Source organism: Staurois parvus, unplaced genomic scaffold (assembly GCF_062004578.1).
Source record: "Staurois parvus isolate SC_StPar_1 unplaced genomic scaffold, SC_StPar_1.0 ptg000138l, whole genome shotgun sequence".
Lineage (NCBI taxonomy): Eukaryota > Metazoa > Chordata > Amphibia > Anura > Ranidae > Staurois > Staurois parvus.
This window is the reverse complement of record NW_028317934.1, coordinates 1,020,001-1,036,408: the sequence shown is the minus strand read 5'-3', so window position 1 is coordinate 1,036,408 and position 16,408 is coordinate 1,020,001. Positions and strand designations below refer to the sequence as shown.

The window sequence follows — 16,408 nt, the reverse complement described above, 5'->3', positions numbered from 1 at the left end:
CAATACAATCTATAGACATCCCTTGGTCATCAATGGATCAAATTAGAAGAGGGACCACTTCTTGCCAGAATTTAGAATATACACATTGTGCCTCCCCATCTTCATAAAGGATGTTAACTGGCACTTCCTATACCTTCTATTTAATTCTAGTTTTTATATATAATTTTTATTACCCCCCCCCCCGCACACCACAATCTATAGGCATCCCTTGGTCATCAATGGATCAAATTAGAAGAGGGACCACTTCTTGCCAGCAGAAATTAAAACATACACGTTGTGCCTCCCCATCTTCATAAAAGATGTTAACTGGCACTTCTTATACCTTCTATTTGATTCTAGTTTTTACATATGATTTTTATTACCCCCACACCAAAAATCTGTAGGCATCCCTCCCACTTTATGACAGTCCTCTGCTTCTGAAAATTGCATCGTCAGGACAAATGCTACCATGATAAAAAACGACCCTTTCTAGCCGGATCTGAAGAGCACTCAGGCTCAGAGATAAGCCTAGCACGAGTTCCTTCCACAACAAGAAGAAAACCAGAGGTGGAGGGGCAACACTTTTATGTCTTTTCACTTCACAAACTGCCACTTCATATTACCTTCTATTTAATTCTATCTTTATATTTTTAATGATTCCCTCCCCCCCCCCCACACACCACAATCTAGGGGCTTCCCTTGGTCATCAATGGATCAAATTAGAAGAGGGACCACTTCTTGCCAGAATTTAAAATATACACGTTGTGCCTCCCCATCTTCATAAAGGATGTTAACTGGCACTTCCTATACCTTCTATTTAATTCTAGTTTTTACATATAATTTTTATTACCCCCCACAATACAATCTGTAGACATCCCTCGGTCATCAATGGATCAAATTAGAAGAGGGACCACTTCTTGCCAGCAAAATGTAAAATATACACGTTGTGCCTCCCCATCTTCATAAAGGATGTTAACTGGCACTTCTTATACCTTCTATTTGATTCTAGTTTTTATATATAATTTTTATTACCCCCCACAATACAATCTGTAGACATCCCTCAGTCATCAATGGATCAAATTAGAAGAGGGACCACTTCTTGCCAGCAAAATGTAAAATATACACGTTGTGCCTCCCCATCTTCATAAAGGATGTTAACTGGCACTTCCTATACCTTCTATATGATTCTATATTTTTATATAATTTTTATTACCCCCCACACCACAATCTATAGGCATCCCTCGGTCATCAATGGATCAAATTAGAAGAGGGACCACTTCTTGGCAGCAGAACTTAAAATATACACGTTGTGCCTCTCCATCTTCATAAAGGATGTTAACTGGCACTTCCTATACCTTCTATATAATTCTAGTTTTTATATATAATTTTTATTACCCCCCACAATACAATCTATGGACATCCCTCGGTCATCAATGGATCAAATTAGAAGAGGGACCACTTCTTGCCAGCAGAATTTATAAGGATGTGGGGGGCACAACTTGTATATTTTAAAGGAAGTCAACTGACACTTCCTATACCTTCTATTTAATTGAAGTTTTTATATATAATTTTTTTTATTATTTTTATTACCCCCCAACCCCTGGACATCAATGGGACAAATCAGAAAAGGGACCACTTCTTGCCAGCAGAATTTATAAGGATAGGGAGCACAACTTTTATATTTTAAAGGATGTTATCTGGCACTTCCTATACCTTCTATTTGATTAAAGTTTTTATATATACATTTTTTTTATTATTTTTATTACCCCCCACCCCTGGTCATCAATGGGACAAATTAAAAGAGGGACCACTTCTTGCCAGCAGAATTTATAAAGATGGGGGGGGGCACAACTTGTATATTGTAAAGGATGTTGACTGGCACTTCCTATACCTTCTATTTAATTCTAGTTTTTATATATAATTTTTATTACCCCCCACACTACAATCTGTAGGCATCCCTTGATCATCAATGGATCAAATTAGAAGAGGGACCACTTCTTGCCAGCAGAATTTATAAGGATGGGGGGGGGGCAACTTGTATATTTTAAAGGATGTTTTTATATATTTATTGTTTTATTTTTATTACCCACCCCCCTGGTAATCAATGGGACAATGGGACACCTTTGGTCATCAATTGAAAAATTAGAAGGGGGACCACTTCTTTCCAACAGAATTTATAAGGATGGGGGGGGGGGGGGCATAACTTGTATATTTTAAAGGAAGTCAACTGACATTTGCTATGCCTTCTATTTTATTCTAGTTTTTATAATTTTTTAATTATTTGTATTACCCCCCACCCTTGATCATCAATGGGACAAATTAGAAGAGGGACCACTTCTTTCCAACAGAATGTTTAAGGATGGGGGGGCATGACTTTTATATTTAAAGGATGTTACCTGGCATTTTTCTATACCTTCTATTTCATTCTGGTTGTTGTATATTTTTTATTATCCCCCACACCACAATCTGTAGGCATCCCTTGGTCATCAATGGATCAAATTAGAAGAGGGACCACTTCTTGCCAGCAGACTAAGGATAGGGGGGCACAACTTGTATATTACCCCCCACCCCTGGTCATCAATGGGACAAATTAGAAGAGGGACCACTTCTTTCCAGCAGAATGTTTAAGGATAGAGGGGGGGGGCATGACTTTTATATTTTAACTGTTAACTGGCACTTCTCATACCTTCTATTTAATTCTATTTTTTATATATAATTTTTATTACCCCCCACACCACAATCTGTAGGCATCCCTTGATCATCAATGGATCAAATTAGAAGAGGGACCACTTCTTGGCAGCAGAATTTATAAGGATGGGGGGGCACAACTTGTATATTTTAAAGGATGTTAACTGGCACGTCTTATACCTTCTATTTAATTCTAGTTTTTATATATAATTTTTTTTAAATTATTTTTATTACCCCCCACCCTTGGTCATCAATGGGACAAGTTAGAGGAGGGACCACTTCTTTCCAGCAGAATGTTTAAGGATGGGGGGGGGGGGAGGGCATGGCTTTTATATTTTAAAAGATGTTAACTGGCACTTCCTATACTGTCTATTTAATTCTAGTTTTTATATATTTTTTATTACCCCCCACACCACAATCTATAGACATCCCTTGGTCATCAATGAGTCAAATTAGAAGAGGGACCACTTCTTGCCAGCAGAATTTATAAGGATGGGGGGGCACAACTTGTATATTTTAAAGGATGTTATCTGTCACTTCCTATAGCTTATATTTAGTTCTAGTGTTTCTATATAATTTTTATTATTTTTATTACCCCCCACAGCACAATCTATAGGCATCCATTGGTCATCAATGGGTCAAATTAGAAGAGGGACCACTTCTTGCAAGCAGAATGTTTAAGGATGGGGGGGCACGACTTTTATATTTTAAAGCAGGGGTGGGCAACTGTGGCCCTCCAGCTGCTGGTGAACTACAGGTCCCATCATGCCTCTGCCTTTGGGAGTCATATTTGTAACTGTCAGTTTTGCAATGCCTCATGGGACTTGTAGTTCTACAACAGCTGGAGGGCCACAGTTGCCCACCCCTGTTTTAAAGGATGCTAACTGGCACTTCCTATACCTTCTATTTAGTTCTAGTTTTTATATATAATTTTTATTATTTTTATTGCCCCTCACACCACAATCTATAGGCATCCATTGGACATCAGTGGGTCAAATTAGAAGAGGGACCACTTCTTGCCAGCAGAATTTTTAAGGATGGGGAGAGGCACGATTTTTATATTTTAAATTATGTTAACTGGCACTTCCTATACCTTCTATTTCATTCTAGTTTTTATATATACTTTTTTTTATTATTGTTATTACCCCCCACACCACAATCTATAGGCATCCCTTGGTCGTCAATGGGTCAAATTAGAAGAGGGACCACTTCTTGCCAGTAGAATGTTTAAGGATGGGGGGGGCATGATTTTTATATTTTAAAGGATGTTAACTGGCACTTCCTATACCTTCTTATTAATTCTAGTTTTTATATATTTTTTATTACTCCCCACACCACAATCTATAGGCATCCCTTCGTCATCAATGGGTCAAATTAGAAGAGGGACCACTTCTTGCCTGCAGAATATTTAAGGATGGGGGGTATAACTTGTATATTTTAAAGGATGTTAACTGGCACTTCCTATACCTTCTATTTAATTCTAGTTTTTATATATAATTTTTATTATCTTTATTAACCCCCACACCACAATCTATAGACACACCTTGGTCATTAATGGGTCAAATTAGAAGAGGGACCACATCTTGCCTGTAGAATATTTAAGGATGGGGGGGCACAACTTATATAGGTTTAAGGATGTTAACTGGCACTTCCTATACCTTCTATTTAATTCTAGTTTGTATATATTTTTTATTACCCCCCATACCACAATCTATATGCTTCCCTTGGTCATCAATGGGTCAAATTAGAAGAGGGACCACTTCTTTCCAGCAGAATGTTTAAGGATGGGGGGGGGGGCATGACTTTTATATTTAAAGGATGTTAACCAGCACTTCCTATACCTTCTATTTAATTCTGGTTGTTGTATATTTTTTATTACCCCCCACACCACAATCTATAGGCATCCCTTGGTCATGAATGGGTCAAATTAGAAGAGAGACCACTTCTTGCCAGCAGAATTCTATTTAATTATATATATATATCCCCAAAAAAAATTTCATTACCCCCACACCACAGTCTATAAGGATCCCTTGGTCATCAGAAGAGGGACCACTTCTCGCCTGCAGATTATTTAAGGTTGGGGGGGGCACAACTTTTAAGGATGTTAACTCACACTCCACTTACCTTCTATTTAATTCTGTTTTTTTTTTTATTGTTCATTACCCCCACCACCACCATCACAACTGCCACAATCTATAGGCGTCCCTTGGTCATCAATGGGTCAAATTAGCAGAGGGACCTCTTCTTGACTGCAGATTATTGAAGGATGGGGGGCATGACTTTTATATTTGTAAAGGATGTTAACTGCCACTTCCTATTATATTCTATTTAAATATATATACATTTATTTATTTTTCAACACACACACATACAAACACACACCGCACTCTATAGGCACCCTCTGGTCATCAATGGGTTAAATTAGAAGAAGGACCATTTCTCACCTGCAGATAATTTAAGGATGGGGGGGGCACAACTTTTATATTTTTAAAGGATGCTCACTGGCACTTTCTTGTATTTTTCCTTAACTCCCACACCACAGTCTGTATGCATCCTGTGGTCAGCAATGGGTTAAATTAGAAGAGGGGCCACTTTTTACCTGATTATTTAATGGGGGGGATACTTTTATGTTTTTAAAGGATGTTCATTGTACAAACTGGCACTTCATATTACCTTTTATTTAATTCCAACTTTATATTTTTCATTACACTCCCCACACAAGGCACCCATTGGTCATCAATGAGTCACATTAGAAGAGTTACCACTTCTTGTCTGCAGATTATTTAATGTTGTAGGGTGGTACAACTTTTATATTTTCAAAGGATGTTCACTATACACACTGGGACTTCCTATTACCTTCTATTAAATTCTATCATTGCATTTTTCATTAACCCTTCACACCAAAATCAATAGTCATGCCTTAGTTATCAATGGGTCAAGTTAAATATGGGAAAACTTGCCTTCAGGTTAGAAAAATGATCGTCAAAAGTAATACAGATTTCAGTTAGGGGTAAACATTTTGTCATTACATTACATGGGGGGTCATTACATTATTATTTTTATTATCTAAGGGTGGAGATACAAGACTTTTATCATTTTAAAGGGTGTTCATTATACAAACTGGCACTTTATAATAATTAATTTTTAATTCTAACTTTATATTTTTCATTAACCCCTCACACCACAATCTATAGACATCCTTTGGCCTTCGAAAGGTCAATATAGTAGAGGGCCATTTATTGCCTGCAGATACAAACAAACATTAAAGCAATGCACATTTCAGTAAAGGGTAAAGATTTAGTAAATAAGGTGTGCGTGTGTGGGGGGTGTCTTTAAATTATATTATTATTATAAGGGTGGGGGCTCAGCTTTTACATGGATGTTCACTATATAAACTGGCACTTATATCTTCTATTTAATTTCAACTTTATATGTTTCATTAACCCTTTCCACCACAATCTGTAGGTATGCCATGGTCATCAATGGGTCAAATTAAAAGTGGGACCATTTCTTGCCTTCAGGTTAGAAAATGAGTTAAGATTTCACATAGGAGTAAAAATATAAATATAAATAAGCTGTGGGGGATCTTTTCATTCAGAATTAGTATGATTTTTAAGGGTGCAAGTGCACAAGTTTCTCAATTTTTTAAGAGTGGAAGGGGACAACTTTAATATTTTTTAAAGGTTGAGGGGTACAACTGTCATTTATTAGGGATGGAAGGGCACAGCAGTCTTTTTATTTAAATGTGGAGGAGACTTTTTTTAGGGTGTAGTGACACAGCATTCATTCATATTTTTTTTTAAAGAATGGTATCTGCTTATCCAAACTATATTTTTTAATCAACCCCTCACACCAATATCTATAAGCATAGTTTGGTCATCAATGAGTCAAGTTAAAAGAGAGGCTGCTTCTTACCTGCAGATAATTAACAAAGAAAATGAAAGTAAAAAGCAATGCAGGTGTCAGCTAGGGGTGCAGTTTTATACCCTTTCATAAATAAGCTGGAAAGAGGGGTGTCCTTACATTCACAGTTATTAATAAACAAGCTGGAAAGAGGGGTGTCCTTACATTCAGAGTTTTTAATAAATAAGCTGCAAAGAGGGGTGTCCTTACATTCACAGTTATTAATAAATAAACAAGAAAGAGGGTGTCCTTGCATTCACAGTTATTAATAAATAAGCTGGAAAAAAGGGGTGTCCTTACATTCACAGTTATTAATAAATAAGCTGGAACAAGGGGGTGTCCTTACATTCACAGTTATTAATAAATAAGCTGGAAAGAGGGGCGTCCTTACATTCACAGTTATTAATAAATACTCCAGAAAGCGGGGTGTCCTTACATTCACAGTTATTAATAAATAAACAAGAAAGAGGGGTGTCCTTACATTCACAGTTATTAATAAATAAACAAGAAAGAGGGGTGTCCTTACATTCACAGTTATTAATAAATACTCTGGAAAGAGGGGCGTCCTTACATTCACAGTTATTAATAAATAAGCTGGAATGAGGGGTGTCCTTACAATAACAGCTATTAATAAATAAACAAGAAAGAGGGGTGACCTTACATTCACAGTTATTAATAAATACTCTGGAAAGAGGGGTGTCCTTACATTCACAGTTATTAATAAATAAGCTGGAAAGAGGGGCGTCCTTACATTCACAGTTATTAATAAATAAGCATGAAAGAGGGGTGTCCTTACATTCACAGTTATTAATAAATATTCTGGAAAGAGGGGTGTCCTTACATTCACAGTTATTAATAAATACTCTGGAAAGAGGGGTGTCCTTAGATTCAGAGTTATTAATAAATACTCTGGAAAGAGGGGTGTCCTTACTTTCAGGGTTATTAATAAATTAGCTGGAAAGAGGGTATCCTTACATTCAGAACTATGTTTTAAAAGTGTAGGGATACAACATTTAATATTTTTAAGACTGAAAGCACACAACGTTTATCATTCTAACTTTGTATTTGAATTAACCCCTTACACCACATTCTTTACGCATCCCTTGGTTATCAGTGGGCCCACTTCTTGCCACAAGGAAAACAAATGTTGGAAGTAATGCAGATTTGGGTTGGGCGTACAGTACAAAATTCAGTAAATTAGCTGGCTGAGGATGTAATATTTAGAATTTGTATTACTTATTAGGGTTAACAACCTATTTACAGTGAACATAAACCAAATCTTACAATAAACTGTCATTTTACTCCCCTCTTTATTATATTTATATATTTTTGGGGAATTACCCCCCCCCCCCTCCCCTGTATAGGTAGCTCTTGATCAGCAAAGGGGTCAAAATGCAGAATTAGGGACAGTTCTTCCGCAGACTTTAACGTTCAAAGCATCACAAACTCTGATTTGTGCTTTTTTCATCACTTTAGTAAATTGCTATTTATTTGCTTGGGAGTGAAGAGGTTGCTCCATTTTTATTACTTTATCAGGGAGAATTGTATCTGATCTTGACAACACAACTGCAATCGCCCCGATTCCTAAAACCCCTAAAAACGCAAACAACGAAGACTACGTAAATGGGCGAAAAGTTTGGGACAGCTCAGGAAAGCTGACTTCATAGAAACAAAAACTATCTAAAGAGAAAAAAAAATAACTTATATGTAAATGAAACTGCCTTGATCTGAGAAGGGGACAGCTAGCCACCCAGAGCCATTCTAAACCCTGCAACTATTGCCATTCCCACTCTGCGCCTGTTTTAAGCGATATTTCGGAGACATGAGCGGCAGAACGAGCGAAGAGTGATGGAGATGCCACGACTGGCTGCTCCCATTCAAGTCGCCCCACAGATTTGTCGACAATAAAAATCCACTTATTGACTTTTAATTTTTGCTGCAGGCACCTGTCCACCGCACACCATCCCCTCTAGGAATGTCATTTGCCGCGACCATTTATCAACTTAGAAATGACACTGACAATGGCGAAAAGTAAAAATTTCACTTAAAAGGTTAAAGCCTTCATCATGATCTGATTTCCCTCGGGAGGGCTAAGGACTGCTCCTCTCTGGCGATCATTAGCCACTCCTAAACAGCTAATAAGAAAGCATATGGTGCTGATTTGGAGCCCCTGGATTTCTAGACCCCCAGGAATTGTTGTCACACAAGCCAGCGATGACCTTAACGCGAGCCACCCCAAAATAACCAGACAAAAAAAATAACAGGAGGAGGGGGGGCGACCGATAAAGATCGGCACGACCAGACACCTTGTAATGACATTTTCCAATACAGATTGCCCTATCAAAGCACACTTTATAGGTCAGGCCATGAATATACAAGACAAATTGAAACTATGTTCTTTTTTTTAGGGTATTAACCCTTCCAGTGCTTTGACATCAAATCATTTATTTAAAAAAAAAAGCCTTATCGATCGACGATTTGCACCCAACTTTCTGCGTACAATGACAGACCATTCAACACTTTAGGATTGAAAACAACCCAAGAAATGTAATATAACATATCGAAACTTAATAGTAGTCATCCATTTTACATTTTTAGAGATAAAAACACATTCCAGTAAAATGGCATTAAAATCTCTCTGTCTCTACCTTTCTCTTTCTCTCTCATTTATTTATTTTTTATTTTTTTTATTATTATTAATAATAATAATATGGAAATAATATTCTCTCTCTCTCTCTCTCTCTCTCTCTCTCTCTCTCTCTCTCTCTCTCTCTCTCTCTCTCTATATATATATGGAGAGAGAGAGGGGGGAGAGGAGAGCGAGACATAATATTTCTATATAATTTTATATATATATTTATATATATATAGACATATATACACATAGAGAGAGGGTGGGATTTAATAGATTTAATAATATTTTCATATTCTTTATATATATATATATATATATATATATATATATACACACACACACATATATATATATATATATATATATATACAGAGAGAGAGAGATTAATAATGTTTTCATATATATATATATATATATATATATATATATATATATATATATATGTATATATATTATATAAAGAATATGGAAATATTATTAAATCCCACCCTATCATTAATTATATATCTATTCATACAATTTTTTTTTTGGACATCTTGCAAACCGCTGTCCCTATGTTAGCCTTACAATCTACATGTATCTTATGTATCTCTTCAGCGCTAATGACATTTATCTTTAATTTGTCACAGTGGCAGATTTCAAACAAAATTATTTATTAATGACCAGGATACAGTTTTATTCTACCTAGCATAGCCTATAGAAAAGGACCATAACCCCCTCCATTAAACAACATATTTTCAAGATTAAAAAAAACTTCTTTCTTTTGTAAGGAAATCGTCCTTGCCAAAGCCATGCCGACACAACACAACACTCAAAAGACTCCAAAACAACACAAAATAGAACGGAGATCAATAAAACAGCGGTCATTAGCGTCAATAAAGATCCCAAAAAATGGTGCATTGTGGCGATAGAAGGCAGTCAACTGGCCATTAAACATCAATTTCAGCAATAAACCACAAAGCTTTTATTTATATATATATATATATATATATATATATATATATACACACACACACACACTTATAACAGCCGTTTAAAGAAAACTTCACCGTTCACTATTCTGACTGCTGTAAATAACTTTGACAGTTTAGCTAAAGTCCCTCAACAGGCTTTAAAAATATTAGAAGGTCATAAAATAAATCACCCAGTTTAATTGATTGATGCCACCTCAGACCCACAAAAGAATAATAGAATCTGACAGAAAACCCCCCTAATTTATTTTGTAGCCATTTAAAAAAAAAGTGTTACTTACTGTTCTGCATTTTGCCTGCTTGCACTATATTCCCACGTGGTCCCTTTACGGAATTCTATTAATACATAAACAGATTTTTCTATTAATTACGGTACAGCTTTGGGAAAATGGCCCTCATTTCCCCCTTCACTTTATGCCTAGTTATACCTATCTCATTATTATTAATATAATTATTATTTAACTTTTTTTTTAATTTTATATAGTTATATTTACAAAATAAAAAAATATTAAAATATACGTAAATTAGTAAATATTTTTATTATTAAAAAAACTATATAATAATAACAACAAAAATATTTTCTCAAACTTGCCTGAAATTTGCGTTTCTTCTCCCAAAGGAAGGGCGCACTTCAGCATCTGCTCCTAGTATTTCCCCTCTAGGATAAATAATAAAAAAAAGTGTATTAAGTTTACTAATAATGACAACTATTACAGATTTTTTTTATTATTTCACACAAGCTTAAAATCCCATTACACTTTAATTACTCTTGAAATAATTTTCCCATGGCATCACCTTACCGTCTATTTCCAAACTCCCCCTCTACAAGGAAAAAAAAAATGAGCAACTCTGGAACTGCATCAATAATATGTTTAAGATTTAAATATTTTAGGGGGAAAGAAAAAAAAAAGATTACAGGGCAAAATGTTACCATAGAAACCATAGTCCTGCCTACTAATTAGATATGGAGTTAAGACCAACAGCTGGGTGACACAAGAGTGTTGATAATATTTTCATGGATTGCTCTTTGCATGGGTATTAATTTAAACTCTCGCTTTTTTTTTTTTGCTTTTTTTTACTCTTTTGCTTTGGCTGTTTAGGTCTTATATTTTCCACTGTACATTGACACACGCTGTCTACCTCGCCTCAGTGCCTTAAAAAGTAGAACCAGGAGGGGGTGAGGCCAGTTAACAAAGCCAACAGTGTTTTTATTCAGTACATCCAGCCAAACCGAAGTGTCCCTGGCAGAGTCATACAATCCCTCTACTAACTTACTAAAAAAAAAAAAAAAAAAAATACAAATAAAAAAAGACTTTTTTAAAAATCTTTCTGATAAACAAATATTTCAGAATAAACAATTGGGGGGAAAAATGAACAAAGTAATTTTAAGTTATTTTTTTTTTTTAGAGGTAATTGTGTGAGTTGTTAGGGGGTTGTAAAGCCACACAACAGCCCCGTGGGGGTGCTCAATTGGCAAGAGACAATTACAAAAGAGAAGGCATTGAAGAGGTTTGGAGAGGAAAAAAAAAAAAAGAAAAAAGAAAAAAAAATCTCAATAAAATTCCTATTTTCTCCTTGCACAACTACAGAGAAAATGTATATTATTTAGCAGATCTTTTTTTCAGTTTTTTTTTTATCACAAAGATTTTCATGCCCCCTCCCCCCGATCTCAGATTAGTCTCGGCTTGAAGAAAGTAAATATTTACTACGGCTAATATTAATAATGCAATGGTGTATTGGCGAGCTCATTTGTCGCCCAGATCGTCGCAAGAGGCTGATGAAGACGCCAGGGATGGCTTTGTACACATGTGGCCAGCCAAGCATATCGGCCCTGGAAGGATCCTATAGACCAGGACAGCACTAATCTCACTGCCAACAAAATGCTTAATCCAGTTTGAACATGTTACATACAGTTTGTCTGCAATGCTCACCTAAAACAAACACAAGACACTGGAAGACATGCGAGAAACCTTCACAAACTGTCGCAAAAATCAGCAGAAACTTCTGTCTGCTTATTAACAATCTGTGGATGGAGGGTGATCAAAGTGGGATCTTGTTTCATTTTAGAAACTTTAGACAGGGCCTGGCCTAGCAAGTCACAGAGGCAGCCGAAAAACATTCAAACTGCTCTTTATTTCCAGGATATAAACAGCACCCCATAACATCACAAAAATCGATACTATACTGCCCAAGCCATAGAACGATCAGAGTGTACAAACTCTACGAGCAACAATTAATACTGATATTGAATATATTTGGCAACGCTAAAATATTATTTATTTCAAAAATAAATAAATAAAAACATAAAAAAAACTCCCCTTTAACGAACTATTAAAACGACAATAATCGCACTGTGTGTTTTAAGCACGTTACAACCAATGCAGTCTTCTACTGCTCTGCAAACGACAACACAATCTATTTTTTGGGGGAAGTAAAACGTTTGTTTTAAATATTAACATCACCAGAACGGTTTATTATTATTTTTTTAAAGACTGAAAAGAGAGCAGGTGAATAGTTAAAATATTTGCAGTAACTTGAATTAGGCGGTTAATGGTGGGGGGTGTGAGTGCCGGGAGGGTTAATGAGGATAGGTTAAATGGGATTTTTTAAAATGATTTTTTGCATACGCTATTTTCTATAAGGGAGCTAACGACTTGAATACTCTACAGGACTACAGATACACAACAATCATCGACCGGGGGGACTACAGGGGGAGAACAGCTACACAACGATTTTTATTTTAGCATCCCAGCTACAAAACTGTAAGTACAGCTACACAACTATTATCATAGAATTACAGCTACACAAATGTGAACACAGCTATACAACTATTATCATAGGATCACAGCTACACAAATGTGAACACAGCTATACAACTATTATCATAGCATCACAGCTACACAAATGTGAACATAGCTATACAACTATTATCATAGAATTACAGCTACACAAATGTGAACACAGCTACACAACTATTATCATAGAATTACAGCTACACAAATGTGAACACAGCTACATAACTATTATCATAGCATCACAGCTACACAAATGTGAACACAGCTATACAACTATTATCATAGAATTACAGCTACACAAATGTGAACACAGCTACATAACTATTATCATAGCATCACAGCTACACAAATGTGAACACAGCTATACAACTATTATCATAGAATTACAGCTACACAAATGTGAACACAGCTACATAACTATTATCATAGCATCACAGCTACACAAATGTGAACACAGCTATACAACTATTATCATAGAAATACAGCTACACAAATGTGAACACAGCTATACAACTATTATCATAGCATCACAGCTACACAAATGTGAACACAGCTACACAACTATTATCATAGAATCACAGCTACACAAATGTGAACACAGCTACACAACTATTATCATAGCATATAATAGCTACACAACCATTATAATAGCATTACAGCTACAAAACTGTGAGTACAGCTAAACAACAATTATTTTAGCATCACAGCTACACAAAATGTGTACACAGCTACACAATTTTAGTATTACAGCCGAGTACAGCTACACAACAATTACAGTAAAACTACACAACTATGAGTATAGCTACACAACAATTATAACAACAGTACAGCTACACAACAATTATAATAGCAGTACAGCTACACAACTGTGAGTATAGCTACACAACAATTATAATAACATAACAGCTACACAACAATTATAATAACAAACAGCTAAAAAACTGTGAGTATAGCTACACAACAATTATAACAACAGTACAGCTACACAGTAATTATAATAGCAGTACAGCTCCAAAACTGAGAGTACAGCTACACAACAATTATAATAGCAATACAGCTCCAAAACTGTGAGTATAGCTACACAACAATTATAATAATATAACAGCTACACAGCATTTATAATAGCAGTACAGCTACACAACTGTCAGTATAGCTACACAACAAATATAACAACAGTACAGCTACACAACAATTATTATAGCCAACCAGCTACAAAACTGTGAGTATAGCAACACAACAATCATTATGGCATTACAGCTACACAATCATTATAATAACATCACAGCTGCACATCAATTATTATTGCGAAACAGCTACAAAACTGTGAGTATAGCTACACAACAATTATATCAACAGTACAGCTACACAACAATCATCAAGGCATTACAGCTACACAACAATTACAACAGTACATCTACACAACTGCGAGTGTAGCTGCACAACAATTTTAGCATTACAGCTACATAAATGTGAGTACATCTATATAACAATTGTCAAAGCACCAAAGCTACACAACAAATATCATAGTAGCACAGCTACACAACAAATATCATAGTAGCACAGCTACACAACAAATATCATAGCACCAAAGCTACAGATCTCTGAGTTCAGCTACACAACAAATATCATAGCAGCACAGCTACACAAGTGTGAACACAGCTAAACAATTATCACAAAGGGGGTACAGTGTGGTTCTCAGGATCTATGCAGGGAGGTGGTAGCCTAGTCTGCTGGTTATATTCCAGAGCCCTATAGGCACAGCCCTGTTTCAGCAAAGCAATACAAATCTCAGTCTACTATTAACACAACCCAAACTTTTCCCACAAGTCCACCACTAATCCTCTGCATGCTTCAAAGCAGCACAACAATTTGTAAACCCATAGATGTGATGGAGGATGGTGCCTGCATGTGTGAGCAAGGGCTATGCCAACAAGGATGATCAGAGGCTGTGCACACAAGTGATCAGGAACTTTACCCACTATTGGGACTGTACCCACAGTTGATCAGGGACTGTACCCGCAATTGATAATGGACTGTGTAAACAAGTGTGATTAGGTGCCCATAAGTGCACTCACAAGAGAACAAGGACTGTACCCATAAGTACTATTAAAGGACTGTGCTCACACGTCATTAAAGACTGCACCCACATCTGATCAGTTACTGTGCCCACAAATAATCGAGAACTATCCCTACAAGTCTAATAAAGGACTGTATTCACAAATGATCAGGGACTACACCCACCAGTCACCAGAAACGGTGCCCAAAAGTGTAATAAAGGACAGTGCCCACAACAGATCAGGTACTGTGTTCACATGTAATCAAGCACTGTGCCTGCAAGTATAATAAAGGACCGTGCCCACATGTTATCAAGGACTGTATCTACTAGTATAATAAAGAACTGTGCCCACATGTTATCAAGGACTGTATCTACTAGTATAATAAAGAACTGTGCCCACATGTTATCAAGGACTGTATCTACTAGTATAATAAAGGACCGTGCCCATGAGTAATCAAGGACTGTATCTACAAGTATAATAAAGAACCGTGCCCACATGTAATCAAGGACTGTATCTACAAATATAATAAAGGACCGTGCCCATGAGTAATCAAGGACTGTATCTACAAATATAATAAAGAACCGTGCCCACATGTAATCAAGGACTGTATCTACAAATATAATAAAGAACCGTGCCCACATGTAATCAAGGACTGTATCTACAAATATAATAAAGAACCGTGCCCACATGTAATCAAGGACTGTATCTACAAATGTAATAAAGGACTGTGCTTACAAGTGATCGAAAACTGTATTCACAAATGATCAAGGACTGCATCCTCAAGTGATCAGAAGCTCCACAAGTGTAATAAAAGACTGTGCTTACAAGTGATCAGGGACTGCACCCCAAAGTGATCAGGGACTGCATCCCCAAGTGATAAGGGACTGCATCCCAACTGATCAGGGACTGTATCCACAAGTGTTCAGGGACTGGACCCCCAAGTGATAAGGGACTGCACCCCCAAGTGATCAGGGACTGTACCCCCAAGTGATCAGGGACTGTACCCCAAGTGATCAGGGAGTGCACCTCCAAGTGTGCCCATGCCCACCCAAGGAGCAGGCTCTCACTCACCTTACAGAGGCATCCCAGGCTGTCACAGTCCCCCCTTTGGATCAGTGAGGGTGAAGCTGTGTGTAGTGAGCGGAGCTGAGCCCCCCTGATGTTCTTGTGTAGTGACCAGGAAATACAAGCGGTGTTCCCAGGCAGCGAGGCTCGATGTTTGCTGCCTTGTGAAGAGGAGACAGAGATTGACAGTGAGCGGGGCTGTCAGTGGGTGCAGGAGGGAGAGAGAGGCAGGCGGTGCAGAGGAGAGTGCAGAGGAGAGTGCAGAGTGCGGTGTCAGGCAGGCACAGAGCACACCTATGCTGATTGGTGAGGGCT

The 16,408-nt window shown here is 36.9% G+C and overlaps 1 protein-coding gene across 7 annotated transcripts in view; it reads right to left on the bottom strand.

Annotated features, from left to right (window-relative positions):
- PAX6 (paired box 6) overlaps positions 1-16,408 on the bottom strand; it is a 62,346-nt gene that overhangs the window by 35,933 nt on the left and 10,005 nt on the right. For 5 of the 7 annotated variants that reach the window (XM_089673470.1, XM_089673474.1, XM_089673476.1 and 2 more), the window contains exons 1-3: positions 16,100-16,408; positions 10,769-10,834; positions 10,458-10,512 (exon numbers count right to left, since the gene is read on the bottom strand). The exon at positions 16,100-16,408 is cut by the window's right edge. In XM_089673470.1, coding sequence (XP_089529596.1) covers positions 10,458-10,467 — 10 coding nt within the window. In that variant the 5' untranslated portion in view covers positions 10,468-10,512; positions 10,769-10,834; positions 16,100-16,408. Of the gene's footprint in view, positions 1-10,457; positions 10,513-10,768; positions 10,835-12,107; positions 12,164-16,099 lie in introns of those variants that run through there. The other 2 variants (XM_089673472.1, XM_089673471.1) reach the window with 2 other exon arrangements.